This window comes from Cariama cristata, unplaced genomic scaffold (genome assembly GCF_000690535.1).
Source record: "Cariama cristata isolate BGI_N322 unplaced genomic scaffold, ASM69053v1 scaffold13442, whole genome shotgun sequence".
NCBI lineage: Eukaryota > Metazoa > Chordata > Aves > Cariamiformes > Cariamidae > Cariama > Cariama cristata.
The window spans coordinates 22,996-44,033 of NW_009602219.1; the positions used below are offsets into that span (position 1 = coordinate 22,996).

Here is a 21,038-nt window from a genome sequence, read left to right on the forward strand (position 1 = left end):
CTGGTGTTCCTATTAATGTCATTGTGTCAAAGAGCCTTGATCATACCTTTATGTCAAATTCATGCTGAGGACAGTAAAAACTTGGGCTGGGGCAGATCCTCAGGAATTCATAGAGTCTAAGTATAAAATAAGAGATAGCAGGCAAGGAAGCACAATTAAACACTACTGCTCGGTGTCAGCACTGTGCTTGGCATACTAGCATCTGTAGGAAGACCTAACAAGTGAATGTCAGGCACTTAACACTGTGTCTGATAAATTAGAAAGACAAATACCATGAAGACTCTTGTTCCTATTGAGTTATTAAAGCTGCAAGATCTACAAGTAATGCAGAGTGTTTATAGGGAGGCATATTATTCATGGACTGTTTTGTTTCTTTTGGTCTTTTCAGGTGTTCCAGGACCTTGGCACTACTGTGTTGTCGGGGGCATTTAAAGGATACAACATCTGCCTCTTTGCATATGGACAGACAGGTTCAGGAAAAACTTACACAATGATGGGAACACCTGTGAGTTACACCATTCATTTTACACTTAGGGTTGAGGGCGGGATGTCTAGCAGAAACATTGCTTTATTTTTAAACTGTGATTATGGTGCTTGTTGAGCAGAAAGCTTATACACGTTTTATTTGGTATTTATATATATATAAAATGAGAGTGAAGCCTTAAGATTTAGATAAATAATGTAGCATCAGCTAAAAATACTAGAAAATACGGTGTAGTTTGAATATTTACTTTAGATAACCTTCATCTTACTATGTATGAATCTTATCTCCATGTTAGAGGACAAAAAAAAAAAAATAATCTATAACCCTGAATAGTTTTGGTTTTTAGAAACGTATAGCTCAAGGTAACAGAAAGTATTCATTCTTATGGAATTTTTTCAGTCTGAGGTATGCTGAAATTAAATTACTTTCACAAATAAACTGGATATAATTCACAGGAATACTTTTGTAATGGGCTTCATTATCTACTTGAGACATTTATCTGTTGCAGAAGTTATCCTTTGACCTGTGGAAACTAATACTTGCTTCATTCCCAGTTTTGAAATATATTTGAATGATTTGCAGAAGTTGTTAGATTTTAAGATTCTGGTCTACGAGGAACCACTTAAAATGCATTTTAATCTTGGTGCTCAGATCGATGGAGTCAGTTGAGGATTTCCTGCGTTCTGCTGCAACACAAGGCAGTTTGATCTCTATCCATAAATATGCTTGGCTGTTGGTGGAACATGCCCCTAAAAAAGGAAAATTTTATTTAACAGTTTGGGTGGACCACTATTTTCTACACCCACAGGATTCAATTTTTAAGGTGAAATAAGGGTAAAATTTGTTCAAACCCTAAAGATGAGAAAAAGACTATTCTGGTATGGTTTGTGCTTTTGTCAAGAGTTTGGATTTTTACAATTTTATCTTCCCCACAAGCATCATCAGTAGGATTTTGTTAAATCGTGACCTGATTCTTCATTCATTTTATGTGAAATCAAACTTAACTCCATGAAAGCCTGAAGAAGGGTTAGAATTGGGGTTAATATGTTATAAACTAGGATATTTATATTACATTATTTTTGGAAATATCTTAGCGATTCAGAGTGGCCACATCTTGAAATTATCATTATTTCCAAGTAAGTTTCCCGGTGTAGTGTTTCTAAGAGATTTCTGGTTTATAAAGTTATTTCTTTCTCTAATGGAATCCTGCTTTGATCTGATCTTTAATAATGTGTATTCACTGTGAAACAGCATTCAAAACTAGGAAGAAACAAGTGTTTGGTGTAAACTGAACTTTTGTCGATGGTGGTCCACTTGATGAACCTGGACTTTCTACCCCCAACACCATTTCAAGTGTGCCTTTTAAAAGCCTTTCATGCTATTCAGCAAGCAGATTCCACCTAAGCCTTAGAGTCTTTTTCAGAGTGTATTGGCACTGAGATCGCTAAAGTGTGAGCAGTCATCATCACACAAAACCACACTGTTACATCAGTGCTATGTAGACTATTTGGCAAAGTTTAAATTGGGTAGTTTGGGTACTGTTAGCAGCCCGTATCCCATTCTCTCTGAGAGACCAGATTTATAAATCTAGAACGTAAAGTTCTTCTAAGCCTGTTTCGTGATGCCATAGCATGAAGAAATAAAAGTAGAGTAAGGAAAAAACAAAATATTCACGATCAATCAAGCTAGTTTCAGTGTTGGCCTGGCTTCACCTGGACTGCAACACCTCTGACATAGGCATGTCCCGTATCTTTACATCAAACAGCTCTTGGATTTAACCCAGGCCGCTGAACTCGTCGATGCTGTATAAGTTGCTCTAAAATGACTTTTGCTATAAATAGCATTTGCACTGAAGTTAACACAGCTGAGATTACACAGTGCACAAGTCCCTGCACTGTTTCACGTGCAAGATGCTTTAGCTGGAGTAGCAGAGAATTGCCATGCTGTTCTGAACTACACTCTAGGGTATTTTCTGTTGTAATCCACCATACAGTCATTACTTTAATGCTGTGCTATGATTCTGTTGTTTTCTTATAACTTGGCTTTTATTTGAAAATAAGTTTTGCTAGAGTGATAGCAAGTATACTGTTTAATTTTTTTTCTGTTTATTATTTGAAGGCATCCATTGGGCTGACACCTCGTATATGTGAGGTATTTTTTTTTTAATTTCACTTGCATTTGTTTAAGCAGTTAGATTTTCTTGATGGATTTAAAATTGAAGTAAATTTCTGGTTTGTACAGGGCCTCTTTTCAAGGAAGGATGATTACTCAGACCAGACAGCATCTTGCAGAGTAAAGGTCAGGTAAGTGTCTCACTGTTTTGGGCAGTGCTATGAATGCTTTCAACAACATACTGCTGTAATCAAACACAATAAAGACCAGTTTATTTTGTTTCTGTTTTCTCAGATGACAATCATTTTGGAACAAGGGGGAGAATACAGAGGAAGGACGAGAAAGTGTTGGGTTTAGTTTTCCATATCAGTATAGTTCTTTGGATGCTGTCTGTCCACTTTTGTATAGACAGCTGAAATATGAGTGCATTAAAAATTTACTTCCTGTTTGTTTAACTCTTAAATTTGAGCCATAATCCTACATTCCATTCTTACTCATCGTTCCGATGGATCTAATGAAGTGTTGTTTGGAAATCTGGGGATTTGAACTTACTTTACTAGTGTTAAAAAAGCATATTTTATGAATTTTTAAATAAAATACTGAATGCCTCTTGCTTCTTGGAAATTTGCTACTATGAATCCTTTCTACATATACTGCATGAATAGGGTCATTAACAGATAATGAAAATGAATTCATCAAATTTATCATGAAAGATCTATGTAAGATTCAGTGGTTACATTGTCTAAATATATACTTTCCTTTTTTTTAATCTTATGCATTTAACATTCCTTTTTTTTTTCTTTTCAGTTTTCTTGAAATCTATAATGAACGTGTCCGAGATTTGTTAAAACAATCAGACCGAAAGAAACCTTACACACTTCGAGTCCGAGAACACCCTGAAACAGGACCATATGTACAAGGTGAGAGTGGCCTTCACAACTGGCATCAAAATTTCTAATAAGTGTGTATGAGGTCTGTATGTATCTTTGCATACGTACCTGCTGCGATCCTAATTGCTTCTGCTTTTCAAGCATTACTTTCCACAAATATTTTGTTTGTTAATATGAACATGTGTAATACAGTGAAAGCTTTGCCTCTGTTATCCCACTGGCTGGATATCCCGCCCTTTTCTGTTTGCCTTTCCAGGTGTAGGTTGTGTGTGAGCCATAGTGTTTTGCTTTCTTTAGTTTTAAAAAAGTCTTAATCAAGAAATCCACCAACATCAGCTGTAAATGAGTTCTTCAGAACCTCCAGACCAGCCTGAGGTCCCTCTATACCCATTTCAGCCCTTGACAGCAGTATATATGTGAAATAGTAATAATAAAGTAGATAAACTCAATGGTTTGATGTTGCAGGCCAGGCCATGAGAAGCAATTAAAATCAGTATTACCCAAGTGAGAACCCAATAAGGTTCATTTTCCTCCATTTAACTGCAAAAGCACAGGATGGGTAATGTAGGTGCTTTATATGATTAAAAACATCACACACTTTTTAATTCACACTTGCAACAGTGGCCCCTCAGGTGGTTTTGTGTTTTCTAGTAAATCATAGCTTTCCAATCAGGTGACACAGAACAGATGAAAAAAACCCCACGTGTATTTTTTCCATTTCAGTTGTCTGTCTTATTTTAGTTCTTCTCTTCTGTCTCAATGTTTTTGTACTTCCAGTTAATTTCCACTTTTGGTGCCTGTACTTCAGGGTCTTATATAGCTTTAAATTGAGGTTTGGGTATTGGTACTTTGTAAATTGATTAGCTCCCAATGTAGAGTTTGCTTGCTACATTGCCATTTATCTGACCAACAATTGACAAAGGGCATGTCTCTCAAAATCAGTACACCAGTGCAAAATCATACAGAGTAGCTTTACAGTGGAGATTAGAAGGAAGAGCCTTTTCCAAACTGATACAAGTTTCAAAAATTAATGAGTTTGTTTAGAAAGTAAATGCATACGTTTCCTTTTCAGCCTGCCTTATATCTACTGGGCAGAATTCCAAAGTTGCCTCTGGTATCACTGACTCTGCAACTGCTTGGCTGGCCACCAAGTGGGTAGTAACACCTGGGAGGTATGCGTTTAGCATGCAAAATACATAACACACAGAATTTTTTTGGTCCTGTCACATCAGATAGAATACTGATTTGTTCTGGCTTTTAGAGTTCTTGTCTCTGTTTGTTTTGTGAATTCCTTTTTTTCTCCCTGGTTCACTTTTCTCCTTCTCTTTTTCTTTATCATGGCATTACGTGTCAGATTGTTATCCTCACTTCAGAGATTAAGCCAAGATGTGACAACTGATAGGGTGATTTGACTGTGTGATTGAATGGAGCCTGGAATTCCCAGTTCTCGTTCCCTGGGAACCTGCAGTGGGTCAGAGTACATCTAACAACCGACGGTTGTTACACTCCTTGAAATCTGAAATAAGCATTTGGGAAGTGTTGAACTTGCGTGGGCCTATACACAAGGGACTATCTGGCATTGTGGTTATTTCAGCTGTGCTTTCCCAGCATATCAGCATCCTGTTTAAGGAGAGTTGGAAAATAGATGAATTGATGGTCTCATTAGTATGGCAAACTTATCATTCGTTGAAAAGCAGATTCATAGACATTTGGCCTTTGCTGAGGTCTTTCCAAGATTCTCTTTCTACCTGCTTGTTATTGGAGAACTTCATTGTTGGTGGAGTACAGATACTAATTATTTTCTTTTAGCAGCTGCTCATTCACCACACAAGAAAAGGTCTTTAAACTGCTTCCTTCCTTGGCAATTTCCATCCCTTTTCTCAAGCCTTATATCTCCAGTGATTCCTTGGCTGCATATAATGGAGTTTCCTTGTTTTAAGAGAAAATGAATTTATAGCTTCTGCCAATGGGCTGGCTTGCCTTTTGTCACTATTTTGTCTTCATCTGGAAACTTCCAGGCCAAATCTGTCACTTCTTTTCTAGTTCTGTGGGGGTTTTTGTTGTTTGTTTGTTTGTTTGTTTATTTTACCCCTTTTGAATAAGGATTTTACACTTAGACACAACTAAAATTTTTAAATGCAATAATTTTATGCTAGAGTTCTGAAATATTCCATAAAAGCTCCCAATTGATTAGATTTTGTAAAATAAGAGGAAAGGATAATGGAAAAAGATTAGCCTAAATAATATTTGCTAGCTTTGGCCGTATTTGTAAATCCAGTATAAATACTTTATTTTAGAACATCCTCTCCCTCTGTATCTTATGACAGCCTCCAGAAATCATTGTGTTATGCCTGTAAGACAAATTTTATTTTAATGATAAATGTGATTCGCATTTCTAGAAAAACATGCATGAAAAATGAAGTAATTTCTCTCCTGAAGGCATCACGGGGTGTAATTAGATTCTGTTGTGAGAGCATGTGAACAGAAGTGATTTCAGGCTGATGAGTCAGTTGCTTAGGGCCACAGTCAAATGACATAGTTATTTTTTTTTTAGATATGTTTATATTAGTATATGTTAATAAATAAATATGCTTATGTACAGTTTATACAATTAAGAACTGTAACAGTGTGCTTTACTTGAGACATCCCTGGTGTCTTTTGGGGAGGGGGACTAATAAAGAAGAATTGATTACATAGCTTCTTTTGGAACAGCACTCATTAACTCACATAAAAAGTAAGCAGCAGTGAGAAAGTCCAGAGGTCTTCTGAATGCAGGTGAGAAGTACAGTCAGCTTGCTTTTAATAACATCAAATTCAAGAAGATGAAGTGGTTCACAGCACTAGTACCAAATGCACTTCTCAACTGCAGTAATATGTTGCTACAATCAACAATTGCTGATCTCTGTAATGAGGGCCTTCTACGTGCTGAAGTAGTGTTTGGCAGTTCTATATGTAGTCTCTATGTTTCCAATACCTAGATGGCTGAGATCAGAATTCTCGGCAAGTTTACTAGAAGGGGACCTTGTTTTGTATTCCCTTTCCAGGCAATTTGCTGTGTGGGAGAAATAAAGAGGATGAACATCAGCAAAGCTCAGAAATTTTCCATTATTTCTCATAGATCTAACATGTTAGGGACTAGCATCTGTATTTGCATCATACCTCTTGAAAGCTGTCAGCAATTTTAAGATTTGGTGACTTTGATCAGAAGCTTCCCAGTGTACCACTAGTTTGTCAGTTGTGTGGTTGGTGTCAATAATATCCAGAGTACAGTTAGCACTGGATGAAGAATGGACAGAGAGGAAAATCAGAAAACTTAACCCCTTTAAGGATGCTTAGATGCTCTTGGCAATGCATTTTCCGTTTGCAAGTCCAGTCAGGAAGTCCCAGCTCCGAACACTAAGTGTTCTGAATAGTTTCCAGCCCATCATTTTTCCACGTAAAGACTGTGAGATTGTAGCCTTTAAAATGCTGAAAGAGTTTCAGTGCTTTGGGTTGGAATTGTTTCAAACTTCTCCCTCACAGATGGTTGCACTGTTAAGGAATCGGCCTCTCTTAAATCAGGAAATGATGTAATCTATTTTGTTACTCCAAGACAGATTTCTGGGGGAGATCCTTTCTTACTCCAAGGCAGATTTCTAGACAAGGAAGCGGTGTTGATCTTTCTATGGGACTTGAAAATGACCTTTCTTTTTCTAGCAGCTAACAAAACACTTTGTCATTTCTTTTCAAACATTTACAATATTTCATTTACCGTACCGAAAACCTAAATGTTTTTAACTCTGTGCTAGATTCACTATTGCAGTACTTATGGAAATGTAGGTAGGTAAGAATTTCTTCCATGCCTTCATTTTATAACTGGATTTTTATACAGTTAAATAAGACCCTGGAAAAGGGTCTGGGAAAACAATGTATGATAGTTTCCATATTCTGAGCGTTGAAGATCCCAGTGCTATTGGAAAAATAATGGGCCTCTTTCACAAATGGAAAATGTGATGACTTCTGGAATTATTGTAAAGGGACACTAGAGAGCAGAAGAAATGCGTTTGTTTGAAAATCATCCTATACTTTGTGTGTGTGACTTACATTCTAGCAGTAGTTAAATTATTTGATCCAAATAAGTCACGTTTTTCAGTACTCTGCCTTCATCCACGCTTTTGTGTCCTGCAATAAAACAAACCAAACTTAAATAAGTGTGGGGAGAGGAAGTAGCCCTGGATTCCAGCTGCGAGATAAAACATTGTACAAACGAGTGTTTTACTAGGTATTGAATGATGAAGACTTGCTTCACAGCTCAAGTGTTTTTTAGGAGTCGCTGCAGTACAAATGATAACTAATCATCATCATAAAATGCAAACGAGGCATATTAAACTGGATTTATGTGAAATACAAGCCTGTTGAGGTTAATTTTGTGTGTCTGCTGGAATTTGCATTTTGCAAGGGGATGGCATTGCCGCCAAAGCAAAGCAGCACACGAAGGGGCCTGCCATCCCCGCCACAGCACAGCAGCACACTGCCCTCCACTGGGGCCCTGTTCGTCACAACCACCACTCTGACACAGCAGGCTCTGAATCTGGTATTCCTTTCATTTTTGTTTTCAGTGGGATTTTTCCCCCTCAAAAATAAAATCAAATTTAAAAGAAAAACTGAAAACAGAAGGTAGGAAAAGGCCAGATGTTTCCTATCCCTATTTGGGTACCCTCTGGGGGAAAAGAGGATGAAGACTTGTAAGTGTTGCAGCCTGAAGCCTAGTTAAGTAAATGGTAAATATTCACAGGGATTGTTTTCTAATTGTTAGTTGCACGAGCAGAACCATTATCCAGAGGCAGTGGCAAAAAGCTTCTTTACAGGATCTGTACCCAATTAGTAGCAGTGACATAGCTGAAAATTTCTTATGGAGTTTGTTACACCTTTTTTTAAATACCATTGCTCTGTGGACAAGTTGCAAAAAGGTCTGTACTTTGAAGGTACAAGGCATTTTTTTATACTGATGTCACTGCACCTGAAGCATGGACTGCAATTTTTTATTTTATTTATTAAAAATAAAATTAAAAAAAAATTAAATAGTTACTCTAGTTGAGAGATTACTTGTAGAACAGACTGGCATCCCAGCACAACATCCTTATGCTCCTGACCTTGGGTAAATTGTCGAGTAAACTGACTGAAACTTCCTGAGAAAAATACACATTTAACTCTTTTTAAATCTTTGGCAGGATTGACTCAACGTTTAGTAACAGACTACAAGCAAGTTGTAGAACTTCTAGAAGAAGGAATAGCTAAAAGGTATTTTAGAAAACAAACCAGCTCCGTCTTCATTTAACACTTCTTTCACTGTGTGTTGATTTCATCAGTGTTTATTTTACTGACAGTATTGCCAATGCTTTGTCGTGACAGGATGCCAGATTTGCTGATCCTGTACATGATGTATACATAAGATGTTTCGTATGCTCATATTATCCACAGTAAGAGCTACAAGCACTCATGAAGTTGTTTCTTCAAAACTGATCCCATGCTGACTTACCCACAAAATTCAACTATCTATCTGGGATAAAAAATGCATGCCAGGAAAACGTTTTGCTGTAAACAGACTTCCATTTTTCTCCTCCATTTGCTTATGACACTTTAGACTATATAGCTTTCAACTCACTTGTTACTGTAACTTAGTGATTTGAAACTGCCAAAAAGATAGTGTATTTTTATTTAATTTCTAAAAGTATGTGGTTTATAATTATTTGGTTTAATTTTTTAAAGTATTTTTTTAAGTTCTTAGTCCAAGTCATGCACATTTGCTATGAGAGAACTGTGGGAATTGGCACACCAGTGAAGCCAATGATTTAGTCTCTCATTAGTCAAGACACTTATTTACTTTTTCTACAGGGAGCCTTGGATATCAGTACAACTGCCATTACAGTGATGGCAATTTTTTTGGTAATATTTTTATGAAATATTCTGCAGAGTATTAGCACATTATCAATGCAAACAAACCAATTTAAAACATCTGCAGTCTGGGAAACGATGCCAAATGAATATCAGCAAGATCTTAGGGATAAAGAAGATGGCGAACAGGTTGCAATCGCCTCATATGGCTGGAGGCAGGAGAGGAGCAGATGGGACATGACAGCTCCAGGTCTGACTATACAGGAAAGAGAGGAGGGAGAGCTCCCCTTGAGCATGGGTGGTGCTTTTCATGGGGGAGAGGGCAGCTCCTATACTAAAAGCAAGTGGAGTTTACTGAAGGTATTTTTTCTGCGTGTTGTTTTTGTCAGACCATCAGTAGCGTTGCTCTTGCTGCACCTATCCATTATAAAATATACAAATATGATTTCCAACATGCAATCATTATTTTTGTTGTGACTCTCAGTGCTATTATTTGTTTTTCTGTTGATACTTTGCAAGACTCAGTCTCAAATGACTTTTGCTTTATAAACTTCAACACTGTTCCCTTGTATTCTCTGCCCACTGTAGAACTGTTTTCTGTCTTCTGCCCTTTACCTAATAGTTTGTCTTCCTCCTCTAACATCTGGAGACTAATTCACGTTCTCCTGCTTCCTCAGCTTAGGCTCACTTATAACCATGATGCACTAGGCTGCCTGTGGATTTTGGCAGCGCCCACTCACACAGCTGGGGAGGTGTAGGAAGCAGAGTGCAATAGGGAGGAGAGTCCTGGCTTTGGCCTTTTGCAGCAGGCGCTCAGCGCCGTACACACAGCTGCGGCTCTCTGATCTCTAGTGCAACCAGTCTCTGCAGTATTCTGACAGCTGGGCTCATAACAAAAACATGGTTCCACAGTCCTTGTCCGCGCTACTAAAATTACCTGCTGTTGTTGAGGATAAGCTTGGGAAAACTGATGCTAAAGGCTGCACGTATTGCCGGTGTTCAATGCAAGCTACAAGAGTGACAAAGGAAAAGATCGGTGACCTGCCTTCTGCCCTAGGCAAAACCCTGCTTTCTTTGGGTTTATCTAATCAAAACACCAACAAAGAAAGTAGAATTTCCAAAAGTCTGTGTTACAGAGACAGTGGGAGAGTGCTGCTGCTGCTCCTTCTCCCCTGCCTGGTACCTGGTAGCCAGCGTGCGGTGGGTCAGAGGGCTAGAGCCAGATGACCAGACTGTCCACATCATAAAGCCAAGCAAGGCCTACACAAGTGAATTAGATATTCATTTGATACTCATATGGGTAGACTGGCTAGTCTCATTGGACTCCTCTAACAGTGTAAAACTACTGTATCAGCCCTGTGACAGAAGGGAGCCCCAGAAGTGGTGTAGGAAGCTTTTTGAACCCTTTGAAGTACCAAGAAATAAAAATGAGAGCAATATGGAGAAAATGTACTGGGGCAGTACATTCAGTGGTGTTGGGGGTGAGCTGTACGATGCTATTGCTGGCTATCCTTCTCTGCTGTGTTCTACCCTTACACAACACCTTAAGCCTGTGCTGTAAGGCTGCTGTGAGATACTTCTTCATAGTGCTGCTGATGGACAAAACCAGCTCTAACTGACCCTAGGTTTCCACTCTTCCAGGTCCTCTGCCAAACACTCTGCGGTCAGATCCAAGAATACAGCCTACCATGTTCTCCAAGTTTCGCATTCCTTCATCTTCATTTATCTGCTGTACTTGTTACTTTTGCTTTCCCTGAATACAGGGAAATAAACCTTTGTAATTGAATGGTTTGTTCTTCTTTCTAGAATCACAGCAGCTACGCATATTCACAATGCCAGCAGCAGATCCCATGCTATCTTCACTATCCACTACACTCAGGTTAGCTAAAAATAATCCAGCTTCCTTTACACTCTCAAAAAGCATTGTTCAATGTGTTGTGCATTGTTTACTTGTTACTGTTTGTGCTGTTTCTAGTAATCTCAATGGAAGCTGTTACTTATTTCCTTTGGATCACACTGCAGATGTGTTACACTTCCTACTCTGCCTGATGTGCTGGGTGTTTATTGAAGTATTCTTGTTCCTTTATGCAAGCTTATAATCAGAAGCGATACCAAAGACTCACTGTAAAAAGAAATGTTTAAAGTTTTAATCAGCCCTTTGAAATGCAATACGCCTTCTAGGATGCTGTGAAAATGACGTGTGAATGTGTTTGAAGTTATGTTTTAGAATCCTTAATTGAAGTATAGCATTAGTTTAACACTTACTAAAATTTTGTAGCTGTCCAGCTTTTCAGATGTACTCATCTCTTTAGCATTTGGCATCCAGTACTCTCCCAAAGACAATGCACTCTTTCTTCAGAGGAATTATATCCTTCCCTGGCAGGGAAGTTGTTCAGTGATCCAATAGACCTTTTCTATCTCACACTTCTAACATCCTGTAATCACAGAACATTTTGGGATATTTTTCAGTAGTTTCACAAAAGACCTTTGGAATACATTAGTGGAAAATAACTCTGCAAGATCTACAAGAAAGCCTTTCACAGTCACCAGGCAGTAAAGGTTTTTTTCAAGAGGAAATCGGTGTAAGAGGGTAGTTGCACTGTTGAGTGAGAAAGCTGGTGAGTTAATGGTTTGAACATAGTCAGTGGGTCAAGGTCATAAAGAAAGGCAGTGAGAGAGTCGTATGTACAACTCGGTTTCAAACAAAAGAGCACATCTTATTTTATTTTCATTAATTAATTAAGAGGAATAATCTTCCTTATTTATGTTTTTCTCTTCAGGCTATATTGGAGAACAATCTCCCCTCTGAAATTGCAAGCAAGATCAACTTAGTGGACCTTGCAGGCAGGTAATAATATAGTGAGGGGCCAAAACATAATTTTCTGTGAAGATGCTGATAGTAATGCCTTAAAAGATGAAATACAATATTTTAAAACTTCATTAAACTAACAATAAGCCTGACTTTTGAATACAGTAACAAGAAATGTTGTCTCTGTCATCTGTTCTTCTGTATTGGGCACTGGATTTCATTGGGGAAGGGAATTGCTGGGTCTTCAAATCCAATACTGTGCTGTTGCATACATTTAAGGTAATTCCATTCAACCTTGTATTTTTATTAAGTGGCTTTTCCAGTAGGTATTTGTGGAATTACCAAATCTGAGCTTGCAAAGAGACATTAAAAAGAGAATATATTCCTTATGGCTGCCTAGCATGGGCAGGATCAAGTAGTCGTATCTCACTGCTTATGTTCTTCATATTCCAAAAGTTCCTGAGTCTCTGATCTTAGCTATGCACTTCAGTGAGGCACATGTGTGTGTGCTGCATGTGACAGAGAACAGAAAGATGGAAGTTATGCTGAAGAGTTATAGAACAGTTAGAGAACAGGACATTTTTCTTTCTCAAGAATGTAAATTGCCATGCATGTCTGAGCAGAAAAAGTACTATTGAGGGGATGTACAGACTTTTGCACTAAGCTAGTCTACCCTTGCAAAGTTGTGAAATGTATGTTTGGGTTTTTTTTTAATTCAGAATCACTATGATTGGGTTGCCTGGTTCAGGCTTGAATTTGTATTGTGATGGGTCTTTAACAGTAGCTTGCACCAATGACCTTTGCTTGTCGTTGTTTGGACTTTCTGAACCAGAGAGCAATGTAAAGTATTCAAAGCATATGGGTTTTTAATTGCAAAGCTTGCAATTTCTGTTTTCTTGTATGTCAGGAAAATACATAATGTTTTCATATTAATTGTATGTTAATAATAAAGCATTTTTGTTTGATTTGCATTGTCTTTCCCACACTTGTGTGCTACAGTGAAAGAGCTGATCCCAGTTACTGTAAAGATCGAATTACTGAAGGTGCCAATATTAACAGGTCATTAGTTACACTTGGAATTGTCATCTCCACTTTAGGTAAGCACAATAGTTATTTATATTGAAGGGCAGTGGTAAAAGCGTAGGATTCGCTTACTGTGTGCTGTGTCTTAATGTTTATCTATATTTACAATAAAAAGCTGAACAGAACAGCTTCTTCATAAACTGTAATGACATCTAAGAAAATTAAATAGCCATGACAGAAAATGATAACCCCTTTCCTGAGCTCTGTGGTATTTCTCCTTCAGCACAAAATTCACAGATGTTCAGCAGCTGCCAAAGCATAAACACCATAACAAGCGAAGGGGAGAACAGTCATGTGGACAGTCCTTCCACAGGCAGTGTCAGTGGGACCAGGCGACCAGCTTACATCCCATACCGTGACTCCATCCTCACATGGCTTCTGAAGGACAGTCTGGGGGGCAACTCCAAGACCATTATGATTGCCAGTGAGTTTGGTTTCTATTCATTGTTAACATTTTCCACTGCATTACCCTCTTAAAATACATCCCTACTGCAGTGAGAAGACAGCTATATTGCTTAGAATCTGTCCTTGTAAAGTTTTTCATAAATACTTCATAGGATACTCAAGAAAATGAAAAGGCATGCTGATTATGCATGAAGTTAAGCTTAAGAGTCTTTCCAAGGTCATAGCTTTGATTTAAAAATAAGTGATTTATTCAGTTATAAATACAATCTTGAGAAGATACTGTCTGTGACCTTGATGAAATATCCCTAAGGATATTTTTTGTTTTGTCTTTTAAAGAAGCAAGACTAAAAAAATCCACCTTTTTGCAAAGTGATGAATGAAACTGGTTAGTTTTTAAAATAGCGCTTCTTTTCTATTTGTTTTCTGTCTGTAGCTATCTCTCCTGCCAGCTCCAGCTACAATGAGACCATGAGTACCTTGAGATATGCTTCAAATGCCAAAAATATTATTAACAAGCCCAGAGTGAATGAGGTGAGGCCTTGAGTTCTGCTTTTCATTCTTATTCTGTTTTGTTGTGTGTATTATTTAAGGTTTATTCAGTATATCTGGTCTCTGAATAAAATTCATACCTCTTTTTCCCATGTTAATGAGAGCTAAATAGGAGCCTAGATATTAGAGAAATAATTTCCTCGATTGCCTGCAGCTTAAACCATTTAGTGTTTCACACCTATTTTACACTCTTCATCTCTGTCCGTTGAGTTTCAGTCCTCCTTCTCTTTGAATTGTTATGACATGTATGTTTACCCTATGTCTTTATCCTAAATATTGGCAGTTACAGATCTGTTAGGATTATTTGTTACTCTTTAATCTGTTGCTGTAAGTCCATAACCCTTGCAGCCCTTCCTTTTGGCATGTTGAATGAACTCTGTTAAGGTTGCAAAGTCATGAATTCAAAACTTAGTATGCCAGGCCTAAGGTAGCCTATGTAGTCTCAATTTGTCGTCTTTTCAGTACACAAAATTATGAAGCCTTTAAATACATGGGAACAATTTTTACCACAGAACCCCAGCTTCATTCATTGCACAAAATAGGCCTGTTCCAGGTATGAACTTTGATTGTACGGCAAATTCATCTGTTCTGTTGTGCAGGGGTCCTTCACAGGCTGCACAAGTTAAAAGGTGGCAGGGTATTAAGGGGAGAGTCTGATGCTGTCTTGGAGGACTGGATTCTGTTGCTGCCTCTGCTTACAGCGTTCTTGTTCAATGCTAGTCTAGATGCTTAAAGCAAACTTGCAGTGTGTGCTTGTTCCTCATTTTCCACCCTTACCCCCAGTACACCTTTATCAAATGGGAAAAATGTAAATTTTCCCAATCAAAGACATGCTGTTAAAACAGACTGATTAGAAGTTATGGAGGTTTTAGACACTATAGTGATGAGAACCGGCATAAAAAAAAATCCATGGGGAAATGCATAATTCTGTCTGTCTTCACTGCAAAATTCAAGTAGCACATAATAATCAAGATCTACAATCACACATGCTAGAAATATAAAACTCTTGAATTGCTGCTCTTTAACTGAGCATTCTTCACTTGGCATTCTGCATGAGGCTGCCATCCTACAGTGGTCACATAACTTAAGGACTGAATCACAGTGTATTCATGTAAGGGGACTGAATTTCCATTTCAAAAAAAGTCTTGATTCCACCATTTCCTAATCTTTGAATGGTTGACTTTACAACTTCAGTAGTGTTTTGTGATTTGACCTGGGTGTATTAAGATTTTATGTGTAGATAAAAGGGTAGAATCTTAGATATGTAATTCATTTGTTTGCTTTCCTGTTGATACTCTGTTAAATCTTGGGCAGAAGGAAACCCTTCTAATCCAAGGTTTCCCAAATTTAATTTGCATTTTTATTACCAGTGCCTATAACTAGTTTTTAGACATCACTAGTGGCAGCAATAGTGTGTTTAGTTTTGGTAACAGCAGTTCTCAACTCTGTAATAGGCCACAGGCAAGAAAACAGAGTCCTCCTGGGTTAGCCTGTTGTTACGTACAGCCTCTCAGTCTCACAACTTGTGTGCCCATCACTCTCTTGCACAGCCGATGCAAGACCCTTGACTCATCCCTTCAGCTAACTGCCTTCTTCCCCTCACTGCAAATTGACTTGAGCCAAAGTGTCACTGGCAACCCAGAGGAAGTTGACTCTTGACTCAAGAGTTTCCCTGAACTGTCTGTAAAAAGCTGGTTTACAGAAAGTGCCTGTGCAGAGATGCTTACTCTGAAAGTGAGATAAATGCCTCCACACAAGCAGGCAGGAAATGCTTTGTGTATCAGCTGCAAGGGCTTTTAATACCATGGTTGGTGACGTTCTGACTTAGTCTTCTCTAGCCTGATCTTCTCATCTGCATAACAGAAATAACAGCATTTTTCTGACCCAGTGGGAGTATTTTGAAGGTAAATCCGTAAAAGTAGTGATGTATCCAGCTGTTGTCATGATGGGAACAAATATGGTAGGTCTGTGTTCAGAAAAGAGATGGAACAAAGTTTATGGGAAAAGAGAACCAAAGATGAGACCTGCCCCTAGGCAGTACATCCCAGGGGCCTGGCAGAGTGGATCAGTGAGTACTGCTGTGAGTGTGCGTGCCTATTCTCTCCTCCTGGCTCTTGGAACAGCTCTGCATTCATTGCTTTAGCTAGAATTTTTTAAAGAATTATTTTTTCCAACATCTCTGTCTCAATGTTTCAGGATGCAAATGTAAAACTCATCAGAGAACTGCGAGAAGAAATTGATAGGTTGAAAACTATGCTGATGAGCTTTGAACTGGTACGTAGGAACACTTCCCAACTGGAGTTCTAATGGTGCTTTAGGTAGTTACAATAGCTTATTTTCATCTTATCTGTTTATCTTTCCATGTTTATTGTGACTGGAGGGAAATTAAACTGTTCTCTGAGTGATTTCATGATGATTATAAGGCTAACTGCCTTTCTGTCATTTCTCCTTTTTCTGGCATTGTATTGATAATCCTGAAGTATAAGCAATTGTGTAATGATTAGAAATTATTTCCTTGCCTGTCTTTCATGGAATTGGATGGTTTTGTTGTCCAGAAATAAAAATATTTTATTTGTAGGGACATGGAAGCACCAAGACAGTACAAAAATATTAATCATTGATGTAATTTCCCTGCCAGACCTGTTACAATCCTCTTTCCCAAAAAAGTGAACTAGTAGACCTCAACAGCATTTTGGAGGTTTCACCCTGCCTGCACACTCTGTCCCCCAAAAGAAGTTGTGAACATCCATGAGTCATCACAACACAGCTGACACTCTTTGTGTTTTTCTCCTTTGGAATAATGATAACGTCTTGGTTTTCCATGCCATGGATAGCATGTTCTGCTGGGAGAGACCTGGAAACAGTCCAGGATTTATTTACACAGAAGTATCTCTCTGTTAATACTCTTTCACCAGTTCTTCACAAAAACTTGCATGCAATAGCTGGAGAGGTGTAGGCTAGATGTTAGAAGGCAGCATCAAATGTCTGTATTTTGTCTTTCCTTCTTCTGAGTTCATCTCCTTGAAATCCTGGAGAGTGAAAGAACATGCCTGCCAGTTGTGAATAAGGAAACTAACGTGTAGATCTTGGTGGCTATTGTTCATACAGAGGAATTCCAGTCCTTCTTGGAGCGATGACAGGGATGGAAATCTGACTGAGCTGGTTCTCCAGAATGAAATGAAGGTGTGTGTGACCTATTTGATGCTGTAACTCTCTCCTCTTCAACTGTGCAGGGGGGGATAGCATTGCCACAGTTCTGAAACCACAGTGGAAATGTTTTTGTCTTAATTCTTTCCTGTTTGCTCTGTATGTGCAGGAAACTGCCATCCTTAATGCATGGTGGATGCTCTCTACCAATTTGTGACGAAAGTCTCGTGTACTTAATGGGATGCTGTCCCTTGTGTATCACTAAGTCTGCACAATCTACTCCTTGTTTGAAAGCTGTCTCAATATATCACAGTAATTCATTATGTAGAGCCTCTCTCTTCTAAGATTAAACTCTTCCAATTTATTCAAAGGAAATTACCGTGCAGTCACCAAATTATTACAAAGATTTGATCACTGGTGACCTGGAAAGGTTTTGATCTTAATTTTAAATTTTGCTTAAAAACAGGCAAAATAACTAATTAGCATGATCATACATCTTTCTGACATTCTGTGAATGAGTCTTCAGTTCATTAAATCTGCTTCACTAGGTGGTAGTACAGTTTTTACCAGGTTGGTTTTTTTTTGTTGCCACAGAAATGTACTGTAATTAGAAATACACCTGCATTGCAACTGGTGAAAGAATTTTGCATCCAGTAACTGGTAAAAAAATGCAGTTCTTTCTAGAGAAATTTATGTACAAGAAAAATTAACCTGCTTAGTAAGTGAAATAGTTTCCTCTCCTATTCTTTAAGATTGACCAATTGACCAAAGACTGGACAAGTAAGTGGACGGACAGGAAAGCCATCATGGAAGAATACAGTGTGGACATCAACAAAGAAAAGGCTGGAGTAACAATAGATTCTAGTTTACCTCATCTAATGGCCATGGATGATGATATCCTCAGCACAGGAGTGGTGCTGTATCATCTCAGGGTGAGATATTGTCACTTGTCTGATTTTTCCCTTGAATTTGAAAACACTTGTTTTCTTTGGAAACAGAGAGTGGTTAAGGTGGCATTACCACAACAGCTATCAAAAAGTAACAAAACACAGATAACAGGTGAAAAAAAACAGAAAAGGATACATGAAAATGGAGAAGGAGAAGAATTCATATATAGAATAAAAAGTTGACCTCTTACGAATGCATGTGCAACATATTTGATAATGTATCATAAGCAAAGCAAAATACTCAAATTAGGCGTTAGTAGTTTGTCCACAAAGCACGAGGACCACTGTGTGCATGCGTGTGTGTATGTGTAAACGTAAAGGATGATGCTTAAAGTATACCAGACATTCTGGTCCAGATTTTACTTGTATACTTGAGACTGGAATAGTTGTATATGTGTAGATCAAAGATAAAAGTAGGGTTTAACAAGCACACGCTCACTTTGGCAATGACTTCTGTATATTGCTCTTTTAACCCTACCAGGCCTGCCAAGCAGATTCCGGGTGAGTAGCTTGAATGCTAATTATTGTGATCCCACTTGAGTGGCTATTTTCCAGGATCAGGTAGAAATCCTGGCCTCCTAGATACTGTTTTGCTGTGTAACCACTCATTTAAGGCAAGGTTTTCACCAAGAAACTTTCATAATATTGTATGTATATTACTCCACATTGTGGCTTATGATGTGGATGGCTAGGTCAAATAGTTTTAGGGGAATTTTTTTTTTTTTGTTTTAATATGTCAGTGCTAAGCTGGAATTTAACTTTTTAATGTTGTTTAAATGAATGGAAATTACTGAAATACCGATGCTATTTAACATAAAAGGAATGATGGATGAGCAGCTTTACAGAGATGCATTTAATAGCAAAAAATGTGTTAAATATGGTTGAAAATCACATCTCTGTCTACTAATAAAATATCTTAATCCCAATCTAGGTTTGTGCTACTTGATATAGTTTAGGGACACGGGATTTTTTTTTTTTCCTGTTAAAAAGCCACAACAAATATTTGAAGCAGAAATAATACTGTCCTTTATCATGTTGAAAGAGAAACCTTACTAATTTTTCTCATGCCAGCACAAAGAAATTGTACCAGGTAATAATTAGGCATCAAGTAATAATGTCCAGTACTGATCTCAACATGGAAATTGAACTACTCCATCCTACATTAACATTAAATATTTATTAAAAGTAATTGCTACTACTTAAATGTTTTTTCCATTATGTGCCATTTTGGAAACAGCAAGTATTTTCTCATACTAATTTCGACAACACCTAAAGTAGTTTAAAGATAGTCATTTTAATGGAGAAACCTATTTTGAAGGGTCGCCTTCTGAAGTCATGAGTGAGTCTGTCACACTAACATCTTTGTCCCCTCTTTCTTTGCTCCTAGATGCTGCCTTTTCTTTTCTTTGTGCTTTGCGTCTTTTAGACTCTGGTGTCTTACCTTCATCTGAACAGCAAGAAGGTAAAACATTAGCGGTTCCTTACATATTAGGGCTTCAACATAAAACAGCACTTTACGTTGTACTTCTAAAGAGAGGTCATGGCAGCAGTTTTCAGATCACATAGAATAAACATTATGTTACTCTTTTGTCTCTTGATATACCATAGTATTAATTGCACTAATCAATGCTGTGCCTATGCTTAAAGAACCTTCCTTTCTTAGATTCTGTTCTTCTTTTTTCTGGCTTTCGTTAACAAAAATAAGTTTTGCCTGTAATTTAACTGACCTTTTTGCATAGCTTAAAAATATGGGCTTTGTTTATATTGTTTTAGAAAAAGATGGACTTCACAAACTTTTTTGAATGTTGGAGTACAGCCAAAAGTGAAGGGGGAAAACAGTCTTACTCTTTATGGTTCTATGGTACACCTTGGGAATTCTACCCTTAGTCAGGAAACAGTGCCAGATGAGGGTAACAGTGTAAAAGCATATGGATCCTAAGTTTTCTACAAGTTGTGGCCAAGCCAGGTGGATATTTTCTGATTGAATCCACAGAACGTTAAGCTGACATGTAATTTGGTAATTCCTTCAAAGCAGGGGCACTGGGCACAATCCAGCTTTCAGCCTCTCCAGCAAGGGAGCGTCAGCAGGGCTTGTAGGAGAGGGGTCTGTTAGTTGGTTCGGATAGCTGAGCTCTGTGAGGAACTGAATGATAATCATTCCCTTTCCCTCCAGGGCACAAAACCACTGTGGTTTACCCATAATTACCCATAACTGCATCACCTTACAGTAATGTGCAGCTTCCCGTTTCCCAGTATTCAGGCTTCTGCTTACTACTTCTTGCTTCATCTTTAAATCTAGGTTGTAACATGCTTGGAGCAGAAAGCATATTCAGTTTATTCTAATTAGAATACAAAAATCAAGTAGTTTAATGACTATAATTAATTTTATTGTGACTGAAAGAGTTGTCACTAACATTGTTTTAGAGCGCGTTCACTAATCAGTTTACAATAATCAAGTACAGTGTCTCTTCACAGCTGGAAAATGATCTTGCTTTGTTTTGCTAAGGAAAAAGATAGAACCAGTAATGGAACATACTAGACAGGTGGTAAATTCGTTGCTTTTTTTGGTAATCTTTTCTCATAGTATTGATTAAATGACTCTATTTTATTGATATTTGCACCATACCGTAAGAATACTGTCTCTCTTTATTACTGCCCCATAATATGGTTTGAGCCTGCTTGTTCTGGACACTTTTGTTCCTAGGCAGTACTTTTCTTTGAAGTTATTGAATCTTCAG

The 21,038-nt window shown here is 37.9% G+C and overlaps 1 protein-coding gene across 1 annotated transcript in view; it reads left to right on the forward strand.

The window, feature by feature from the left end:
• The window catches only part of STARD9 (StAR-related lipid transfer (START) domain containing 9), a 59,855-nt gene that overhangs the window by 98 nt on the left and 38,719 nt on the right, over nt 1-21,038 (forward strand). The window contains exons 2-14 of the mRNA XM_009694667.1: nt 389-505; nt 2,603-2,635; nt 2,726-2,787; nt 3,404-3,516; nt 8,697-8,766; nt 11,167-11,239; nt 12,141-12,208; nt 13,169-13,266; nt 13,476-13,676; nt 14,091-14,188; nt 16,403-16,480; nt 17,315-17,389; nt 18,106-18,285. Of these exons, the coding sequence (XP_009692969.1) occupies nt 389-505; nt 2,603-2,635; nt 2,726-2,787; nt 3,404-3,516; nt 8,697-8,766; nt 11,167-11,239; nt 12,141-12,208; nt 13,169-13,266; nt 13,476-13,676; nt 14,091-14,188; nt 16,403-16,480; nt 17,315-17,389; nt 18,106-18,285 (1,266 nt within the window). The remainder of the gene's footprint in view (nt 1-388; nt 506-2,602; nt 2,636-2,725; nt 2,788-3,403; nt 3,517-8,696; nt 8,767-11,166; nt 11,240-12,140; nt 12,209-13,168; nt 13,267-13,475; nt 13,677-14,090; nt 14,189-16,402; nt 16,481-17,314; nt 17,390-18,105; nt 18,286-21,038) is intronic.